Genomic DNA, 19,915 nt, shown 5'->3' with positions numbered 1-19,915 from the left:
AGCGAGTCCAGCCACAAGCTGTCCTGTAGAGGGATTGCTCCCCACAGTGGTGGCATGGCTGCTTTTTCTGTTTTTTTATTTAAATTTTTAAAAACATTGCTGAAAGGGAGCATTCATGTTGAAGCACCTTCTCAGATCCTTACCCTTCCTTGCAGACTGCAGCCTCCTCTCAAGGCCTCTGTTTGGTCCTCCAGCTTTGAAATCCTGCCTTCTGCCCTTAATTGGTCTGGGAACCTCTCTCCAATTAGGGGAGTGCTCCAAGGAGTAACTGTTTCTCCCCTGGAGGCAGGTTTTGGGACCCGGAAACAGTCCCGATTCTTATTTCCCACACCCAAGATGAAACTTCAACCCATCCGTCAGAGGATTCAATGGGTAATTGTTAACAGAGCAACAACCTACAGGTTTACATATCCTCAGTGAAGTTTCAGTTACTGTAGGGCTCACTTCTGGAGCCATTGCTGTTTTCAATGTATATTAATGTTTTGAAGGAGGGGATGGTAAGCTTGAAACCAAAGTGGGAAAAGTTATGGATAGTAAGCAGCAACAGATCAATTGCAGAGGGAGCTGAACAGGTTGAAGAACTGGACCAAAAGCGGGAAAGATCATTTATTGTAGAAAATACACAGCCATAAAGCAGGGAAAAGAAATAAATGCAAACAGAATATACTAGAGGAACAAACAGGAGGAGGGGCTGGAGTTTTAGGAAGGTTGCTCCCCGGGTCACTCACCCTTACCTCAAGGTGCTGCTAAAGGATCTGAGGGGCTGTCTGGGAAGGCTGCTCCCCGGGTCACTCACCCTTACCTCAAGGTGCTGCTAAAGGATCTGAGGGGCTGCTGTGCAGTGAGCTTTCCCTAGGACAGGTGGAACCTTTCCAACCAATGAGCCAAGGTTAGAAGTGACCAACAAAGGAGTAGTAACCAACAGCAGGAGTGTGCTCCCTTTACCCTTGAGACAGTGAATGAAGAGGATCAAGGACATCAAGGGCAGAATTTTTAGCTTGGCGTGCAGGCGCGTACCCGATCCGTTCGGACTTGAAATCGCGCGAGATGACATTGAGCGAGCATCCCAACATCACACCGCGCTCATGAGATATTTTGGTCGGTGGGCGCCCGCTAAAGCCGAACGTGTCTGCCAACAATTAAGAGGCCAATTAAGGTAATTAAAGGTGCAGTTGTCTCCGATTTTTCATGTTCCGTCCAACCTTATGGTTGGCGGACGGGCGAATCGGCCAGGCAGACTTTTCATTTTCCATGAAACCTCATCCAAGGTTGGTTTGAGGTTTCTGTTATTAAATGAAAAAAAAATAAAAATCTATGGACAGCACTTTTATCATGCGTATGTCCAGGTGACTGATTGTGATGCTTGCACATTTTTTTTCCTGATTTTAAAAGCTTTATTTAATGCTTTTCAAGTCTTCAACTCCCTGAGGCAGCTCTCTGCCTTGAATGAGCTTTCTGTCAGTGCTCGCCCTCCTCCTGTTCCCACCCCGGCAGTGCTGAGCTTCTCAGCGCGCTTATCACACTGGCTGGCTGTTAATTGGCCAGCCAGTGTGAAATCACGGTCGGGGGCCAATTGTGGTCAGCAGTCCATTCCCCAACTGATCTGGGCCTGGCGATCATGCTCACCCGCCGACCAAACAATTCTGCCCCAGTTGGGTGGGAAAGTTGACTGGCACAACACTTTCAGGCCCCATACTCTGACTTGCCCAACATTCTCCTTCACAAAGTCCTTAGGACAACACATCTTGAGCTCCATTCGTCCCTTTCTTTCCAGGCATCTCATCTCATCCTATTCGCACCTATGCCTCACAGTTACCCTCCACAAATGTTGCCTTTCCTTCATTTCCATTATGTAGACTCATAACTCTGTCTCTCCTTGCAGGAGACAAGAGCACAGAACTCCAGGGAGAGGCAGAGACCTAGGGAGGGAGTGCTTCTCCAGTGACAAGCACTTTGATGACCACTGGCAATGCATGTTCACCTGGTCCACTGTGAAGGAGGTCTTGTTCCAGGAACCTGCAGATGTCTCCTGAGGCTTTGGTACTCAGACACATTGTGAGAGCTGATCCTCTTCCTGTAGACCCTATGTTAGGGGTCTCGCCTTCTTTGAGCTGGATCTCTGTGTCCATCCTTGTCCTGTGGAGTGGCGTCTGGCTGAGGAGACGGCAGCAGGTGTTGATGGTGTTGCTGCTGCTGCCACCAGTTTTGGTGGTGGCGTTGCTTCTCCTCGTCTTCTTTATTAGGGGTGCAAGTTCGAGCTACATAAGCTGCTACCATGCCATGTGAAGCCTGAGAGCATAGATATGCAGCTCAAGGTGAGTGAAGTGCTAGACAGATGAAGTGACTTTCAAGAAGTTGGTGATCATCTGTTAAGCAGTGAAAGTATACTGTGAGAAGGGGTGATGTGAGTACCAGCCTCTCACCTGGCCATGGCTGGAGCTCCTCAGTTTCACTGATCAAAGGCTTTCCAGCCTGTCAGTTTCACTTAAGGTGCACTCTTCGCTGTGCACTCACCTCTGTGACTCTGGCAAGTAATTGATGGCTTGAGAAACCCGGACACTAGCTGTTAAAGCAAGAATCCTTGATTAAAAACTGAACTTAATGACTTAGAAAATTTAAATGCCTTACCCGACAGCTGCATGGCGATTCCCCTTTTGCTTTCAAACCCACCCAGGTGAAATCTGGAATCGAATGGAATGATATCAGGATCCCGATCTGGCGTCAGTTTTGAGGGATTTATCTCCTTGTGCACACCCAAACCCTGCCTCCCTTTGCTTGTAAGAATTTCACCCTGTTTGTCTGTCATATCTAAAAACCATAGTAATTCCTTTTAAGAATTGTCATGTGGAATTTGAGAAACACAGTACATGTCTACTTCATAGTTTTTCAATGTTTGGTGCAGAATGATTTCACAGTCCTGAAAGTCCAAAGGCTGTAAGGTGCTAACTGGTTTGTAGATAGTTAACTTAAACTGCAGACAACAGCTGCAGCTTGTGGATTTCAGCCCTGTAGTGTTCTTCACGCTGCACTAAAACTTTAGTAGTTTTTGGGGAGAAGATGGAGCTGAGTGAATTAAATCTTGTGGTTACACAGGCATTTTTATTTGCATATTTCTTGAGTTGAACTTCTTTAAAAAAACATTTTATTTATTTTTCTGAGTAATGGATAGGTCAGATTTTATTAACTTTGTAAAAGTTTTATTGGGCTAGAGCAAGGCAAAAAAAGGCCAACATACCATGTTTAAAATGCATTGAATGAGTACTTGGCTGTGGTTTTCACTTCTAGTTCTGAATTATGTGTGTACAGTACAGCTAGCCTTTTTGGACTGGTGTATGCAATCATAAATTTAAAACTTTGGAGACACAACCTCAATTTCTCCATCTATCTGAGCAGTTTGCTTAACATGTGGATATCTCTGCATGGAAGGAAAAGTCCAGTGATAGGTAAATACAGTAGACGCTGAAGCAGGAATTCTAGATTGTGTGAAGTTATTCATTGCCAACTGAACACCTTGTCCGAAAGACAAATATACCAATTAATAGGGGGCTTGGTGGGGAGGGGAGATAAATAACGAATGTGCTAAACATGAAATTAAAAAAGTTGGAAATCCAAGTGAGTCAGCATTTGGAAGGAAAAAAATTCAAGGTTCAACTGTTCAATAGATGCGTGATGAGAATTAAATCAGAAATGTTAACCTACCATTCTCTTTGAGATACTGATTTATCTACTGCATAGATTGATCTACTAAGGACATCTCCTCAGGGCTGGAGAGCAACCTAGAGTGGGAGGGTAGGGATCCAGTTGTCGTCCACGTCGGTACCAATGACATTGGTGGGACTAGAAAGGAGGTTCTTCCAAAATAATTTGAACAGTTAGGAGCTAAATTAAAAAGCAGAACCTCCAACGTAATAATCTCGGGATTGCTACCTGAGCCACGGGCAAACTGACATAAAGTAAATAAAGTCAAGGAGCAAGGCTCAAAGATTGGTGTGGGAGGAATTGGTTTCAGTTCATGGGGCACTGGTACCAGTACTGGGGTAGAAGGGAGCTTTTCTGGTGGGACGAGCTTCATTTGAACGGTGCTGGGACCAGTGTCCTGGTGAATTGAATAACTAGGGCTGTAGAGAGGGATTTAAACTAAATAGAGAGGGGGAGGGTCCTGGAGAGAGGATACATAGGCTTACAGAGCAAAAGGATATGGCATCATTGCAGAGCAGCTATTTAGATAATGATATCCAGAGTGTGACAGGAAGGGATAGAGTGTACAAACATTAAAAAAAAAGCAGCAAATAGGGTCAAAGGGGGAAAAAATGATAAAAAGACAAAATTATTGGCTCTTTACTTAAATGCACATAGTAATCGGAACAAAATAAATGAATTAACGGCATAAATAGAGGTTAATGGGTATGATCTTATAGCCATTACGGAGACATGGTTACAAGGAGATCAAAACCGGGAACTAAATGTTCAGGGGTATGTGACTTTTCAAAAGGATAGTCAGGAAGGAAAGTGTGGTGGGGTAGCTTTGTTAGTACGAGATTGAATAAGTACGATAGCAAGAAAGGATCTTGGATCAGAAGATGTAGAATCCATATGGGTTGAGGTAAGAAATAACAAAGGAAGAAGACACTGGTGGGAGTAGTTTATATGCCCCCTAACAGTAGCTATACTGTAGGACAGAGAATAAATCAGGAGATAATGAGGGCATGTAAAAAAGGCAGTACCTTAATCACGGATGACTTTAATCTTCATGTAATTGGGAAAACCAGATTGGCAGAGGTAGACATGAGCAAGAATTTGTAGAGTGTATTCAGGACAGTTTCCTAGAACAATATGTTATGGATCCAACCAGGGATCAGGCTATTTTGGATCTGGTAATGTGTAATGAGGCAGGTTTAATAAATGATCTCAGAGTGAAAGATCGCCTAGGAAACAGTGACCATAACGTGGTAGAATTTAGCATTCAGTTTGAGAGTAAGAAATTTGGGTCAGAAACAACTGTGTTAAACATAAATAAAGGTGATTAAAAAGGAATGAGGGCAGAGTTGGCTGGAGTGGACTGGGAAAGGAGTTTAGCAGAAAAGAAGGTTGATGAACAATGGCAGACATTTAAGAAAATATTTCATGACTCAGAACAAAGATATATCCCAGTGAGGAAGAAGGATACTAGGAAGGGGATAAACCAACCATGGCTAACCAAGGAACTTAAGGATAGTATCAATTGAAAGAAAAAACACACAATGTGGCAAAGATTAGTGGTAAACCAGAGGATTGGGAAAGTTTTAACAACCAACAAAAGATGACAACAAAAAAGGAGGGAGAAAATAAACTTTGAGGGTAAACTAGCAAGTAATATAAAAACAGACAGAAGGAGCTTCTTTAAATACGTAAAAAGGAAGAGAGAGGCCAAAGTGAACAGAGGCCCCTTAGAGAATTTGACTGGAGAATTATTAATAAAAGGGAACCAAGAAATGGCAGAAGAGTTGAATAAATACTTTCAATCTGTCTTCACAGTAGAAGACATTAATAGCATTCCAAAAATACTAAATAGTCAAGGGGCAAAAGGGGAGGAGGAAATAAATACAATAACTATCACAAGAGAAAAAGTATTAGGGAAACTAATGGGGCCAAAGACTGATAAGTCACCTGGACCTAATGGATTGCATCCAAGGATATTAAAGGAAGTAGCTACAAAGATGATGGATGCAGTGGTAGTAATCTTACAAGAATCCTTAGATTCTGGAAAAGTCCGAGAGGATTGGAAAACTGCCAGTGTAACACCCTTATTCAAAAAGGGAGGGAGACAAAAAAACAGGTAACTATAGGCCAGTTAGCTTAATGCCCATCGTTGGGAAAATGTTAGAGTCTATTATAAAGGGTGTAATAGCAGAGCATTTAGAAATACATAATATATTCAAGCAGAGTCATGGCTTCATGAAGGAGAAATCATGCCTGACAAATTTATTAGAATTCTTTGAAGAGGTACCAAGCATGATAGATAAAGGGGAACCAGTAGATGTAATATATTTGGATTTCTAAAAGACGTTTGATAATCTACCACACATAAGGTTACTTAATCAGATAAGAGCCCATGTTGTTGGGGGTCATATATTAGCATGGATAGAGGAATGGATAACTAATAGAAGACAGAGAGTTGGGAAAAGGGGGGCATTGTCGGGAGGTCAGGCCTGTACTCATTGGAGTTTAGAAGAATGAGAGTCAACCTTATTGAAACATATAGGCCTGAATTTTTCAGTTGGCGGGTGGGCTCAGTGGGAGTGGGTGGGGGCGGTCGCCGAGCTGATCGCTGCCCGTGATCAGTTCTGCGCCGCCATTTTACGCGGGCGAGCCAATTAAGACACAAGCCGTAGCGCTCAGCGCTACCTGTGTGGACAGGGGAGGTGGGAGAGTCGGGGCCAACGCGAAAGGGCGCTTCAATCTCCCTGAGGTACAGAGCTGCCTCAGGGAGATTGAAGAGCTTTTGAAATAAAGAAATGGTTGGAAACTTTAATTAAACATGTCCCCTCATGTGACTGTGTCACATGAGATGGGACATGTTTTTATAATACAGGAACATTTTTTATTTAACTGTTAAAAGCTTTAGGAAACTGTTTCCTAAAAGACGTAAAGGCCGCTTGGCCTTTTCGCCTGCCCGCCAAGCTTAAGGTTGGACGGGCAGCATAAGTAAATACATTAATTGATTCGTGCTCCTCCATGTTGAATGTCATTTGGAGGAAGCACTGAGGGTGGCAAGGGTGCAGAATGTTCTCTTGTAGGGGACTTCAATGTCCATCACCAAGATTGGTTCAGTAGCACCACTACTGACTGAGCTGGCTGAGTCCTAAATGACATAGCTGCTAGGCTGGGTCTGCGGCAGGTGGTGAGGGAACCAACAAAAGGGAAAAACATACTTGACCTCATCCTCACCAACCTGCCTGTCGCAGATGCATCTGTCCATGACAGTATCGGTAGGAATGACCACCGCACAGTCGTTGTGGAGACGAAGTCCCCCCTTCACATTGAGGATACCCTCCATCGTGTTCCAACAGATCTAGCAACTCAAGACTGGGCATCCATGAGGCACTTTGGGCCATCAGCAGCAGCAGAATTGTACTCGAGCACAATTTGTAACCTCATGGCCTGGCATATCCCCCACTCTACCATCGCGTGTCATTTTACGCGTCGGCGTGTTGGGCCCGCCCCCGCACGCTGCCTGGAGAATCCTGCCTATAAGATTCTTAGGGGGCCTGACAGGGTAGATGCCGAGAGGTGGTTTCCCCTTTCCCGTCCCCTGTAAAGCAGGTAAGTTTAAAGGTCCCAGCCACTTTGCGGGTAGGGCAGGGGGGGTTCCCCAAACGCATCTTCTGGGGTACCTCCTGGTGCAACCCTTTGGACATCTGAAGTTATGGGCCCTTGTGTGCAAATATAACTCTTTTCTTTGCTCATATAAATATAATGATATCACTCTCTCTCCAGAACATATTATTAGCCAGGTAGCTTTTTTGAAGTCCAGAAATCTTGATAGTATGCCATATAAGTGTATTTCTCTGTGTAGCATGCTGTTTCCCTCATTTCCTCATACCCAGACTGGTTAGTCTTGAGGCTCTTTCCCCCTCCACTATGATCACTTTATAATATGAGAGTGCCATCTGTGCAAATCTCTAATAACAATACCTAAATCCATCTTCAGTTTATGAAGATTCAACAAGATAATGTAGATATTTATTTATTTTTCTGCTTCTTAGCCTTAAATAATTCCTCCTTTTTCAGGAACTGACCTGGTACTAGTTATTGGAGCAAATGACACAGTTAACTCAGCAGCTCAAGAAGATCCAAATTCAATCATCGCTGGAATGCCTGTGCTGGAAGTCTGGAAATCTAAACAAGTGAGTAAAGAAGGCAAGAAACCAATGAAAAATTATCTTGTCTCATTGATATGCTATAATTGAAATAAAAGTGCCATTGTACTATGTGTTGCTGTCAAGGCTTTTGGATAATAAGCAAATGGGCAGGGTTTGGAGGCAAATTTCAGAAAGGAGTCGATGCCTTCAGGTGCGATGGGAAAGGAAGAAATTTGCACAGGTGGAGGAGAACTTTGAGGTACAGCTGACAGCTATGATAAAACAGTCTCATAAAGTTTGAAGGGAAGCAGATATTTTTTGTAACAGCAAGAATTCCCAGAATAAAGCCAACGACTTGGGTTGTACACTGGGTATGAAAAATATGCCTTCACATTTGACTCAGTTGTCTGTTCCAAAACAAATTTATGAAATATTGTCATAAAAAACTCTGCAATCACCTTAAAACTCTTACCAGATAAATAAAATCATCCTTACGTGCATATCCTCAGACCTGAACAGAATTTCCATGCTGGAATATTGAATGCTAGGTACAACATTGAGATTTCTTTGAGGAAATTGCATCATTTTTGCATTTTTTTTTTCAATCTAGAGAGTCAAGATCAACTGTAGTCTTGGGTGAAGCAAGGTTAAAGGACAGGGATAATTGAACTAGCATGTGAAGATATGATTCAAGTCCCCATTTTTAAAGTCATACGTTCTTGATTTTATATAATACCTTGATGTATTATTTACAGTGAAGTAACAAAGCAGGCAGCAAATTGGGAATTGGAGAAGTAGAATTATTTGGACATGGGAGTTTCTCTGCACTGTAGACAGAAGCTGGGAAGTGGAAGGATAGGCATAACCACATCACCTGTGGTGAGTGGGCGCAATTATAGCTTGACCAGTTCACATAGGCCATTTGAATTCTGACTGTGGACATAGAAATTTATAATCAATAAAATCTCTGACAGGAAGTTTTTTATTTGTTCATGGGATGTGGGAATTGCTGACTAGGCCAGCATTTATTGCCCGTCCCTAATTGCACTTGAGATGGTGGTGGTGAGCTGCCTTCTTGAACTGCTGCAGTCCATGTGGTGTAGGTACACCCACAGTGCTGTTAGGAAGGGAATTCCAGGATTCTGACCCATTGTAAAGGAACAGCGATATATTTCCAAGTCAGGATGCTGAGTGACTTGGAGGGGAACTTCCAGGTGATGGTGTTCCCATCTATCTGCTGCCCTTGTCCTTCTAGATGGTAGTGGTTGTGGGTTTGGAAGGTGCTGCTTAAGGAGCCTTGGTGAATTCCTGCAGTGCATTTTGTAGATGGTACACACTGCTGCTACTGTGCATCGGTGGTGGAGGGAGTGAATGTTTGTGGATAGGGTGCCAATCAAGCGGGCTGCTTTGTCCTGGATGATGTCAAGCTTCTTGAGTGTTGTGGAAGCTGCACTCATCCAGGCAAGTGGGGAATATTCCATCACGCTCCTGACTTGTGACTTGTAGATGGTGGGCAGGCTTTGGGAAGTCAGGAGGTGAGTTACATGTCGCAGGATTACTAGCTTCTGACCTGCTCTTGTAGCCACAGTATTTACATGGCTAGTCCAGTTCAGCTTCTGCTCAATGGTAACTTGCAGGATGTTGACAGTGGGGGCCCAGAGATAATAATGCCATTGAACGTCAAGAGGCGATGGTTAGATTCTCTTTTGTTGGAGATGGTCATTGCCTGACACTTGTGTGGCGCGAATGTTACTTGCCACTTGTCAGCACAGGCCTGAATGTTGTTCAGCTCTGGCTGCACATAGATACGGATGGCTTCAGTATCTGAGGAGTCGCGAATGGCGCTGAACATGGTGCAATCATCAGCGAACTTCCCCACTTCTGACCTTATGATGGAGGGAAGGTCATTGATGAAACAGCTGAAGATGGTTGGGCCTAGGACACCAACCTATGGAACTCCCTGAGTAAGCATTTGTAGACAGGAAGTGTATTTGCAATTAAGATTTTTAACATATATTCAGATAAATAGAAGTACAAACCAACCAATAATTGAGGGGTATAGTAGTATTGTGGTTAAGTTACTGGACTAAGAATCCAGAGGCCTGGATTAATGCTCAGGATACATGAGTTCAAATCCCACCACGGCACCTGAAGAATTTAAATTCAGTTAACTGAATAAGTCTGGAATAAAAAGCTAATATCAATAATGGTGACTGTTGTGGATTGTCCACTAGTGGATTGTCTTAAAAATCCATCTGGTTCAGTAATTCCCTTTAGGAAAAGAAATCTATCATCCTGACCCAATTTGGCTGACATGTGACTCCAGACCCACAGCAATGTGATTTACTCTTAACTGCTCTCTGAAATGGCCCAGCCAGCCATTCAGTTGTATCAAACCTCTACGAAAAGGTCTAATAAGAATAACACTGGACAAACCACCTGGCATCGACCTAGGCAATGGAAAAGACAAAGGCACACGCTTTCCAGTTAACCCTGCAAAGTCCTCACTAACATTTGGGAATTTGCGCTAAAATTGGGAGAACTGTCCTATAGACTCGTCAAGAAACAGCCCGACAGTTATATTCACCAAATCATACCTTTCAGTCAATGTCCCAGACTCCTCCATCACTATTCCTGCATATATCCTGTCCAGTCGGCAGGCAGATCCTCCAGAGGTGGCAGGACAGTGGAATACAGTCATGAGGGAGTTGTCCTGAGAGTTCTCAACATTGACTTCAGACCCTATGAAGTCTCATGGCATCAGACATCAAACATGGGTAAGAAAACATTCTGATGACTACTGGCTGTCCTGCCTTCTCCCCATAACTCTGCACATTCTTTCTTTTCAGATAGCAGTCTAATTCCCTTCTGAATACATTGATTTAACCTGCCTGCAACACACTCTCAGGCACTGCATTCCAGACCTTAACTGTGTGAAAAAGTTATTCCTGATGTCCCTTTTGCTTCTTTTGCCAATTACTTTAAATCTGTGTCCTTTCATTCTCAATTCTTTCACGAGCATTAGACCCACTCTACGCGAGACTACGAGAGACAGCTGAAAGCATTCGATACAGCAAAGGCTATGGGCCCTGATAACATCCCAACTGTAATATTGAAGACTCCAGAGCTAACCACTCCCCTAGCCAAGCTGTACAGCTACAACACCAACAATGTGTAAAATTGCCTAGAAGTGTCCTGGCTGACAAGTCCCTAGACCTGACAGCCTGCATCCTAGGGTCTTAATGTAAGTGGCTGCAGAGATAGCGGATTCATTGTTTGTAATCTTCCAAAATTCCTTAGATCCTGGAAAGGTGCCAGCGGATTGGAAAACCGCAAATGTAACTCCACTATTCAAGAAAGGAGGGAGACAAAAAGCAAGAAACTAAAGACCAGTTAGTCCAACATCTGTCATTGGGAAAATGCTATAGGTAGTACCTATGAAGAGAGATTGGATTGGCTGGAGTTGTTTTCCTTGGAGCAGTGAAGGTTGAGAGGGGACCTGATAGATTATGAGGAACATAGTTAGGGTGGGTGGGAAGGCACATTTCCATTAGTAGAGGAGTCAATAACCAGGGGCATAGACTTAGGTTAAGAGGTAGAAGGCTAAAAGGGGAGTTGAGGAGAAATGTTTTCACCCAGAGGGTGATGGGAGTCTGGAACTCACTGTCTGAAAGGGTGGTTGAGTCAGAAACTCTTGTAACATTTAAGAAGGATCTAGATATTGCGTTGCCATAGCCTCCAGGGCTATGGGCCAAGCGCTGGAAAATGGGATTAGTGTAGTCAGATCTTTGTGGACATGATGGGCCGAATGGCCTCCTTCTGTGCTGTAAACGTCTATGAGTCTATGAGACATTTAGAAAATCATAATACAACCAGGCAGAATCAACATGGTTTTGTGAAAGGGTAATTGTGTTCAACAAATCCATTAGAGTTCTTTGATGTGACAAGCAGGGTGGATAAAGGGGAACCAGTAGATGTAGAGCATTTGGATTTTTAAAAAGCATTTGACAAGATACCATGTAAGAGGATACTGCAGAAGGTAATAATTCATGGCACTTAGGGACGATATATTGGCATGTAAAGAGGATTGGCTAACTAACCGGAAACAGTGAGTCATGATAAATGGGTCATTTTCAAGTTGGCAAACTGTAACTAGTAGGGTGCCGCAGGGAACGGTGCTGGGGCCTCAGTTATTTACGATCTATAATAATAACTTGGATGAAGGGACAGACTGTATGGTAGCCAAGTGTCATGAAGGTATTAATGTATATAATGTTATTGGAAAATATTTTTCTTCTTAACAAAAAAATTTAAAATTAGTCTGTGGGTGTGTCTTAATTGGATTAAAGCCAGCTAGTCTGGGTGCTTTGACGTGTACTAGTTTTGATATGGAAGAGAGGTAGCGAGCATTTGCATTTTTTGAATAGAGCATTCAAGAAATAGGGTGAAAATGGACACCTATCTAGCAGCTACCAAGCAATATGTTTATATTACTAATAAAATTGGTACTATGAAAGGGGTTTTATTGTTAGAGTGGTTTAGTTCAGAGGTTGTTGATACAATGAGAATTAACATTCAGTGGACAGTGGTAGGAATAACAAGACAACTGTTTTGGGTGTGCAGAGGAGAGGCAATAGAGAAAGGCAGCTGCAAGCCTCCAACTGGCTCCATAGCAACCAAAGTAAAAAACCTCAATTTGAATTCGTAAGGTGAAAATGCTTTGCCTGGTGTTTGGTTAAGTCTATGGGTTGCTGTTGCCTTAATGGAGATTAGTTTGGGAATTTGTTATAAGTTATGATAGTAGTAATTTGTAGCCATGTGTATATATTTTAACCTGTGTAAATTAATAAAATGTTTCATTTACGTTAATGTAAAACCTCGAGAACTGGTGGTCTGATTCCTGAAGTTAGAGTCGCATCTCAAACATAACACTTAAAATTATAGGTTGTGACAGTTGATTACAGTTTCCCTCTTAAATAACTCCGCTTTACCAACTGCATTGGCCATAACACCAAGTATGCTGATGATACAAATATAGGTAGGAAAGTAAGTTGTGAGGAGGGTACAAAGAGTCTGCAAAGGGACATAGATAGGTTAAGTGATTGGGCAAAAAATTGGCAGATGGAGTATAATGTGGAAAAGTGTGACGTTTATTGTTTAAATGCAGAAAGGCTGCACCACCACCAACTACAAGTTACCCTCCAAGTCAAACATTATAGGTTGTGACAGTTGATTACAGTTTCCCTCTTAAATAACTCCGCTTTACCAACTGCATTGGCCATAACACCAAGTATGCTGATGATACAAATATAGGTAGGAAAGTAAGTTGTGAGGAGGGTACAAAGAGTCTGCAAAGGGACATAGATAGGTTAAGTGATTGGGCAAAAAATTGGCAGATGGAGTATAATGTGGAAAAGTGTGACGTTTATTGTTTAAATGCAGAAAGGCTGCACCACCACCAACTACAAGTTACCCTCCAAGTCAAACACCACCTAGACACATTGTTGCTGGATTAAAATCCTGGAACTCCCTCCCTAATACACTGGGCATACCTATACTACTCGAATTGCTGTGGTTCAAGAAGGCAGTTCAACATTTTCTCAGGGAAAACAGGGATGGACAAAAACTGCTGGCCTTGCTAATAGCATTCACCTTCCATGAATGAATAAAAAAGAATAAAATTACTTTCCTACTAGTGACCGATTCTATCCAGACCTTATATTAAATTGAAAAATAGAAATAGTAAACTTTGCATATATATTACCAGACAACTGAGGACAAGGGACTGACCTGCAGACTCATCTTCAAATTAAGAACATAAGAAATAGGAGCAGGGGTAGGCCTTTTGGGTTTTAAATCTGCTCCGACACCTTTTGATCTTTTACCGTAGCTCCACCTTCCCACACTATCGCCATATTCCTTGACTCGCTTAGGGTTGAAAAATCTATTGATCTTTGACTTGAATATACTGAACGACTGAGCATCCACAGTTCTCTGGGATAGAGAATTTTAAGGTGCACAACTCTTTGCGAGACAAAATTTCTCCTCAGCTAAATACTAAAAGGCCAACCTCTTATTCTGAGATCATGACCCCCAGTTCTAAACTCCCTAGTCAGGGAAAACATTCTCCCAGTGTCTACTCTGAAAAGCCGCTTCAGAAGTTTATATATTTCAATGAGATCGCCTCACATTTTTCTAAACTCCAGAGAACATAAATCTGGTCTACTGAATCCATCCATATAGGACAATGCCTTCATCCCAGGAATCAGCCTAGTTAACCTTCATTGCACTCCCACTAGGACAAGTATGCCTTTCCTTAGATAAGGCAACCAAAACTGCACACAGTGCTTCAGGTGTGTTCTCACTAAGGCCCTATACAATCACAATAAGATTTCTTAACTCTTACACTCCAATCCCTTTCTAATCTAAGCTAACATACCATTTGATTTCCTTCTTGATTGCTGTACCTGCATGTTAACTTTGTGTAATTCATGTACAAGGATATCCAAGTCCCTCTAAATGCACACATTTCTCAGTCTCTCATCATTTAACATATACTCTGCCTTTCTATTTTTCCTAACAAACCCTACATTACTTTCCATCTTCCACATTCTTCCCCACTCACTTAGCCTGTGCATATCCCTTTGTATCCTCTTTGCATCCTCCTCACAGCTTATTTTACCACCTAGTTTTGTATCATCAGCAAACGTCGATACATTGCAGTCGGTCCCTACATCTAAGTCATTAATATGCTTAGATATAGGGACCGACTGTAATGTATCGAAATTTGCTGATTAATATGCTTTGTAAATAGCTGAAGCCAAATACTGATTCTTGTGATACCCTATTAGTTACAGCCTGCCAACCCGAAAATGACCAGCTTATTCCTACTTTCTGTTTGTCCATTCATTAACCAATAGCCAATTGTGTTAATATATTACTTCCAATCCCATGAGTGTTAATTTTGTGTAATAATCTCTTGTGTGGCACCTTACCTATTGCTTTTTGAATCTAAATAGACCTACATTCAACAGTCCAAGACAATTTAATCTGTCTGGTGTTGTCATTATTACTTAATTAGATGGTTACTAATCAAGTAATAATAATAACACCAAACAGATTAAAACACCTGAAATAATTTAATTTTTTTCTTTTACTTTGATAATTAAGGCAAAATGCTACCCTTCCTCTCTCCTTAAGAAAATTTCAACAAATGTTTTGTCAATGGCAGATATGTTTGATCTAATTTATTCCTAAATTCTGTCAGCCAGTAGTCTTGTTAAGTATCAACTCTGACATATTAATCTTTTCAAAGTTTTTGGTTGCGACAATGTGAATGTGTTGCTCTTGGATTTCATTTCAACACAATATATTGTAGAAGGGGAAAGGTTTTCACAGAATCACTGAATTGTTATGGTGCTTTGTGATGTTTTGTGGTGGGATTGAACCAGAGTAAAGTTTTACAGTAGTTTCAGTCACAAGGTTGTTGAGGTGGTGCTCCCTGATTGCTCAGCAAACTATCGAGTAAAGCTTGGCGTACAGTTTGTCATCTCAACTGGGACAGTGCTGGGTTACCAAGATTGGCTCTGTTCCCTAGATTACAGAGGGAAGAATTGACCTGGGCTTCACCTTCTCACCATCGTCCTATCCGCAATGCTATCTGCAATCATCACTTGACTTATTGTTGATCCTTCCATGTGAATAATGGAGGGTGGCCAGTAACCATGGAACCACCACTAATAATAGCTTGCATTGTTTTGAATATTCTTTCATGGGATGTGGGTGTCACTGGCTAGTCCAGCATTTATTGCCCACCCCTAATTGCCTTTGAGAAGGAGGTGGTGAGCCACTTTCTTGAACTGCTGTAGGCCATATGGTGTAGGCACACCCACAGTGCTGTTAGGGAGGGAGTTCCAGGATTTTGACCCAACAATATATTTAACATTTAACATATTAGGAATGGCGATGTAGTTCCAAGTCTGCATGGTGTGTGCCTTGGAAGGGAACTTGCAGCTGGTGGTCTTCCCATGTGTCTGCCACCCTTATCCTTCAGGTGGTAGAGGTCATGGATTTGGAAGATGCTGTCGAAGGAGCCTTGGTGAGAGGGGGAAGAGGGATGCCGAAGGGCGGTAGGGTCAGAGTTTGTGTGCAGCAGATGTAGTTTTCATCCATAGGGTCGTTGAGGGAGACAGGAACCGTGGCATGGATTACGGGGAGTAGGCAGGATCAGGGTGGGCATGGGCACGGTGACAGGTGTCAGCTCATCTGGGAGGGAAGGCATATCCAGGTTAATGGTTATAGGGTCCAGGGTGATGAGGGGAGGTTCAAGTGTTACTGAGGAGAGAGTGAAGGTCACATTAGGTTGAGGCGGGTGGTCAGTGGTGATGGGGGGAAGTTGGTGGGTGACCGGAGGAGGGTAAAAGGTGGTGGAAACAGTGTCAAACATTACATGCACCATCCTGAGACACAGGCAGCTCAATACCAAGGCAACACCCTTGATGTCCAACTCCAAAACATTGAGGTGGGTGGAGCTGAAGGTCAGAACAATTGGACTACCAAATTATAATCATGTGGAGACTGTATGAAAGCTTTTTGCTTTTGAAATCCACACTCTCTGGTGAAGCCCGCATGACAACAGATCTGGCCCTGAGGGTTCTCATTACAATGACATCCCCGCAATGTGTAGAGCTGCTGTTTACTCTGATCCATTTGTCATCTGCTCCATTCAGAGCGAAGGAAGAAGTTGAGGGAGGGAGGTGGATGCCTACAAGGGTCATGCAGGTGAATGACAGTCAACTCACGACTGCAAACCTCCATCCTCCCAGGGAAGTGCCATGGGCTCATGTGGTTAGTCTTTTTATTACAAGGCAAAAGTCGCTCTATAGAGTCTCAAGGGCAGTGGAAGCAAGTGGAATAGTGTGAGTGGAATGTTTCTCGCATATGGCTCTCATCACCATTGTTAAAGAGCAATGTCTCCATGCGCAGGTATGTATTAGTGGGAGGAAGAGCCGTACCAGGTCCCCCAGGATGTCCTTCACCTGGACGGGCTGGAGTGCACACGACCATTACAACAACTAGCCGTAAGAATGAATTCAGGAGACTTCCAATCAGTGCAAGCTAACATACATTTACTAGTGCCAAACTATATACAATGATTGTACGCCCATGCCACCAGTGATCATTCAAATCTTCTTAATTTTTCTAACTCAACCACTCCGCCTGGGTGCGTTCTTGACATCCGCAGCAGAGGCAGTGGCAGTCTGCTAACCACTATGTCCTCTTTCCTGTGATGACTTTGGCGGGCGTCCTCTGGAGGGCCCCAGCCTCCTTTGGGTCTCCTGCTCAAGGGCAGGTGCACCCTCCGCAGCCTGAGTAGCTGGAGCTGATGGGGTCACAGGCAAAGGGGGTTGGAAATGCCTGGACATCCTTGGAATGTCCTGGGTGGATGCCCCCAGAGGGGCCACATGACACTCCTCCTCCCTTTGGGTGCCCAAGGTTCCCTCCCTGATCTCCTGGAGGGAGGTCGAGGTGCCCAGTCCGCCTCTCATCTAGCCACTTCAGAAAAAGACCCATGGCTAGAACAATGGAATGCAGGTCCAAGTGCAAATCTGGCAGAACCTGCTGGATCTGCACCTCCATGGCATCTGCCATCCTCCCCATGGTGACTTTCATGTTCTCACATGCTAAAGCCACGACATCAGAGAGCACGTGGACAGACGCCCCCATCTCTTGTACTACTCTGTTGAGGGCCTCTGACAGCTCTGACTGAACTTCCTGTGTATCTCTTTGATATTCCAGCATCTTTTCTCAGGCCACTTCCAGAGGCTCGTCATCTGATTCTGAATTAGAAGGGGCCTCTTCTCCAGCATCCTCCGGGTGCCAGAGACCTTGGCCTTCACTGCTTCTGCCTGCTCTGGACACATGTCTGTGAGGTGACCACCAGAGAATGACCCAAGCCTAAACTAGATATATGAGCCACCGAGGTCTGTGTCTCTGGACAGGTGGAGGGTGCTGGTGAATGCTGTGATGGCTGTACAGGTGGGAAGTCTTCATTGTTGGAGAACTGGGAGCCAGCGCTGATTGACAACAAGAGAAGTGAGGGACAGCACGTAGGCAATAAAATTTGAACATGTTGGAGCTTGCGTAGGTTGGGCAACCAATGACTCGATAATTGGAGAAATCTGGTTTAGAGGTCACAAATGCATAGCTAAGAGCTTCAGTCACAATGAGGGTGAAACATGGGCAAGGGCATCGAACAGTGGAAGTATACAGTTCTGGTAATGGCTAGAAATTGGGATTTAAATTTCAACTTTACATGGAACAGTCTTGCAGAGCTTGTAATTCAGCTCAAGTGATGTAGCAGGGAGAGGAATAGACTTCACGACAAGGGAGTGGAAATGTTGGCCAGGGATTTTAATGTGGCAGTTACATATAAAAGTTGATGAGTGACCTGATTTATTTCACACCTACTGTGGTCCAAATGAAATGTGTTATCAACACATGTGTATGAATACAGATGTATTCTAAAGGGAAAAATTGTACTGCATACTTCCCTCTCCCCTCTCTCATCTAATCCCCACCAGCCCAAAAAAAGTGTGGCTGATGTGTACGTGCAAATATTAGATTTGATCCTATAGAAAATCAAGCACACAAGTGTTTTAAAAATACTTGACAGATTTTTGGCTGACGATTTTAAAAAAAACAATTAATGTTACTATCCCCGGGAGTGAACTCACATTGTGGTATGAGGCTCTAGTTACATCATCGACCACCACCCACTTTCCACAAAATCTTGGAACAACTGAAAATGGAGTTTAGAAGACAAACTACTCAAAATTAGTGTAGCCACAATATTTTGTAAAACTTTATTTTTGTGGTCATTTGTAGAATTTTGGACAACTGAAATGAGCAGTTTTGTCTCCATATCAGTGCCTTTTTGAAAAAGAATGACAGGCAAATGATCCATTATGTAATGTTTTTAAGAATTATTTGATCCAAGCATGTGGTTAACATTAGCAAGTGCACATTACTTACCTTGAAAATGTTGGAACATGGGAGCAGTAGGCCATTCAGGCCGTTGAGCCTGCTCCACCGTTCAATACGATCATGGCTGATCATCCACCTCAATGCCTTTTTCCCACATTATCTTCATACCCCTTTATGTCATTGGTATTTAGAAATCTGTCAATCTCTGCTTTAAATGTACTCAGTGACTGAGCTTCCACAGCCCTCTGGGGTAGAGAATTCCAAAGATTCAACTCAGTCCTAAGTGGCTTCCTGCTTATTTTGAAATTGTGTCACCTGGTTCTAGACTCACCAACCAGGGGAAACATTTTACCTGCATCTACCCTGTCTTTCCCTTGAAGTATTTGGTAAGTTTCAGTGAGATCACTTCTCATTCTTCGAAACTCTAGAGAATACAGGCCTAGTTTCCCCAATCTTTCTTCATAGGACAGTCTTGCCATCCCGGGAACAAGTCTGGTGAACCTTCGTTGCACTCCCTCTGTGGCAATAATATCCTCCCTAAGGTAGGGGGACCAAACTGCATACAGTACTCCAGGTGTGGTCTAACCAATGTTCTATACAATTGAAGCAAGATTTTGCTACTTCTGTACTCTAATCCTCTTGTGATAAAGGCCAACATTCCGTTTGCCTTCCGAATTGCCTGCTGCACCTGCATGTTAGCTTTAGGACACCCTGGTCCCTTTGTACATCTACACTTTCTAATCCCTTACCATTTAAGAAATACTTTGCACACCTGTTCCTTCCACCAAAGTGGATAACCTCACATTTTTCCACATTATATTCCACCTGCCATGTTCTTGCCTACTCACCAAGTCTGTTCAAATCCTCTTGAAGCGGCTTTGCATCTTCCTCACAACACACATTCCCACCTAGCTTTGTGTCTTCCATGAACTTGGAAATAATGCACTTTGTCCCCACATCCAAATCATTGATATATATTGTGAACAGCTGGGGCCCGAGTACTGATCCTTGCAGCATCCCACTAGTCACAGCCTGCCAACGTGAGACTGACCCCATTTATTCCTACTCTCTGTTTTCTGCCTGTTAGC

The 19,915-nt window shown here is 43.2% G+C and overlaps 1 protein-coding gene across 1 annotated transcript in view; it reads left to right on the top strand.

The window, feature by feature from the left end:
• LOC144685528 (NAD(P) transhydrogenase, mitochondrial-like) overlaps positions 1 to 19,915 on the top strand; it is a 186,289-nt gene that overhangs the window by 152,635 nt on the left and 13,739 nt on the right. Inside the window, exon 22 of the mRNA XM_078550138.1 lies at positions 7,771 to 7,886. Coding sequence (XP_078406264.1) covers positions 7,771 to 7,886 — 116 coding nt within the window. The remainder of the gene's footprint in view (positions 1 to 7,770; positions 7,887 to 19,915) is intronic.

Source organism: Cetorhinus maximus, chromosome 1 (genome assembly GCF_964194155.1).
Source record: "Cetorhinus maximus chromosome 1, sCetMax3.hap1.1, whole genome shotgun sequence".
Classification (NCBI taxonomy): Eukaryota; Metazoa; Chordata; class Chondrichthyes; order Lamniformes; family Cetorhinidae; genus Cetorhinus; species Cetorhinus maximus.
Note: the sequence above shows the minus strand (reverse complement) of the source record. Positions and strands in the feature narration are given on the sequence as shown.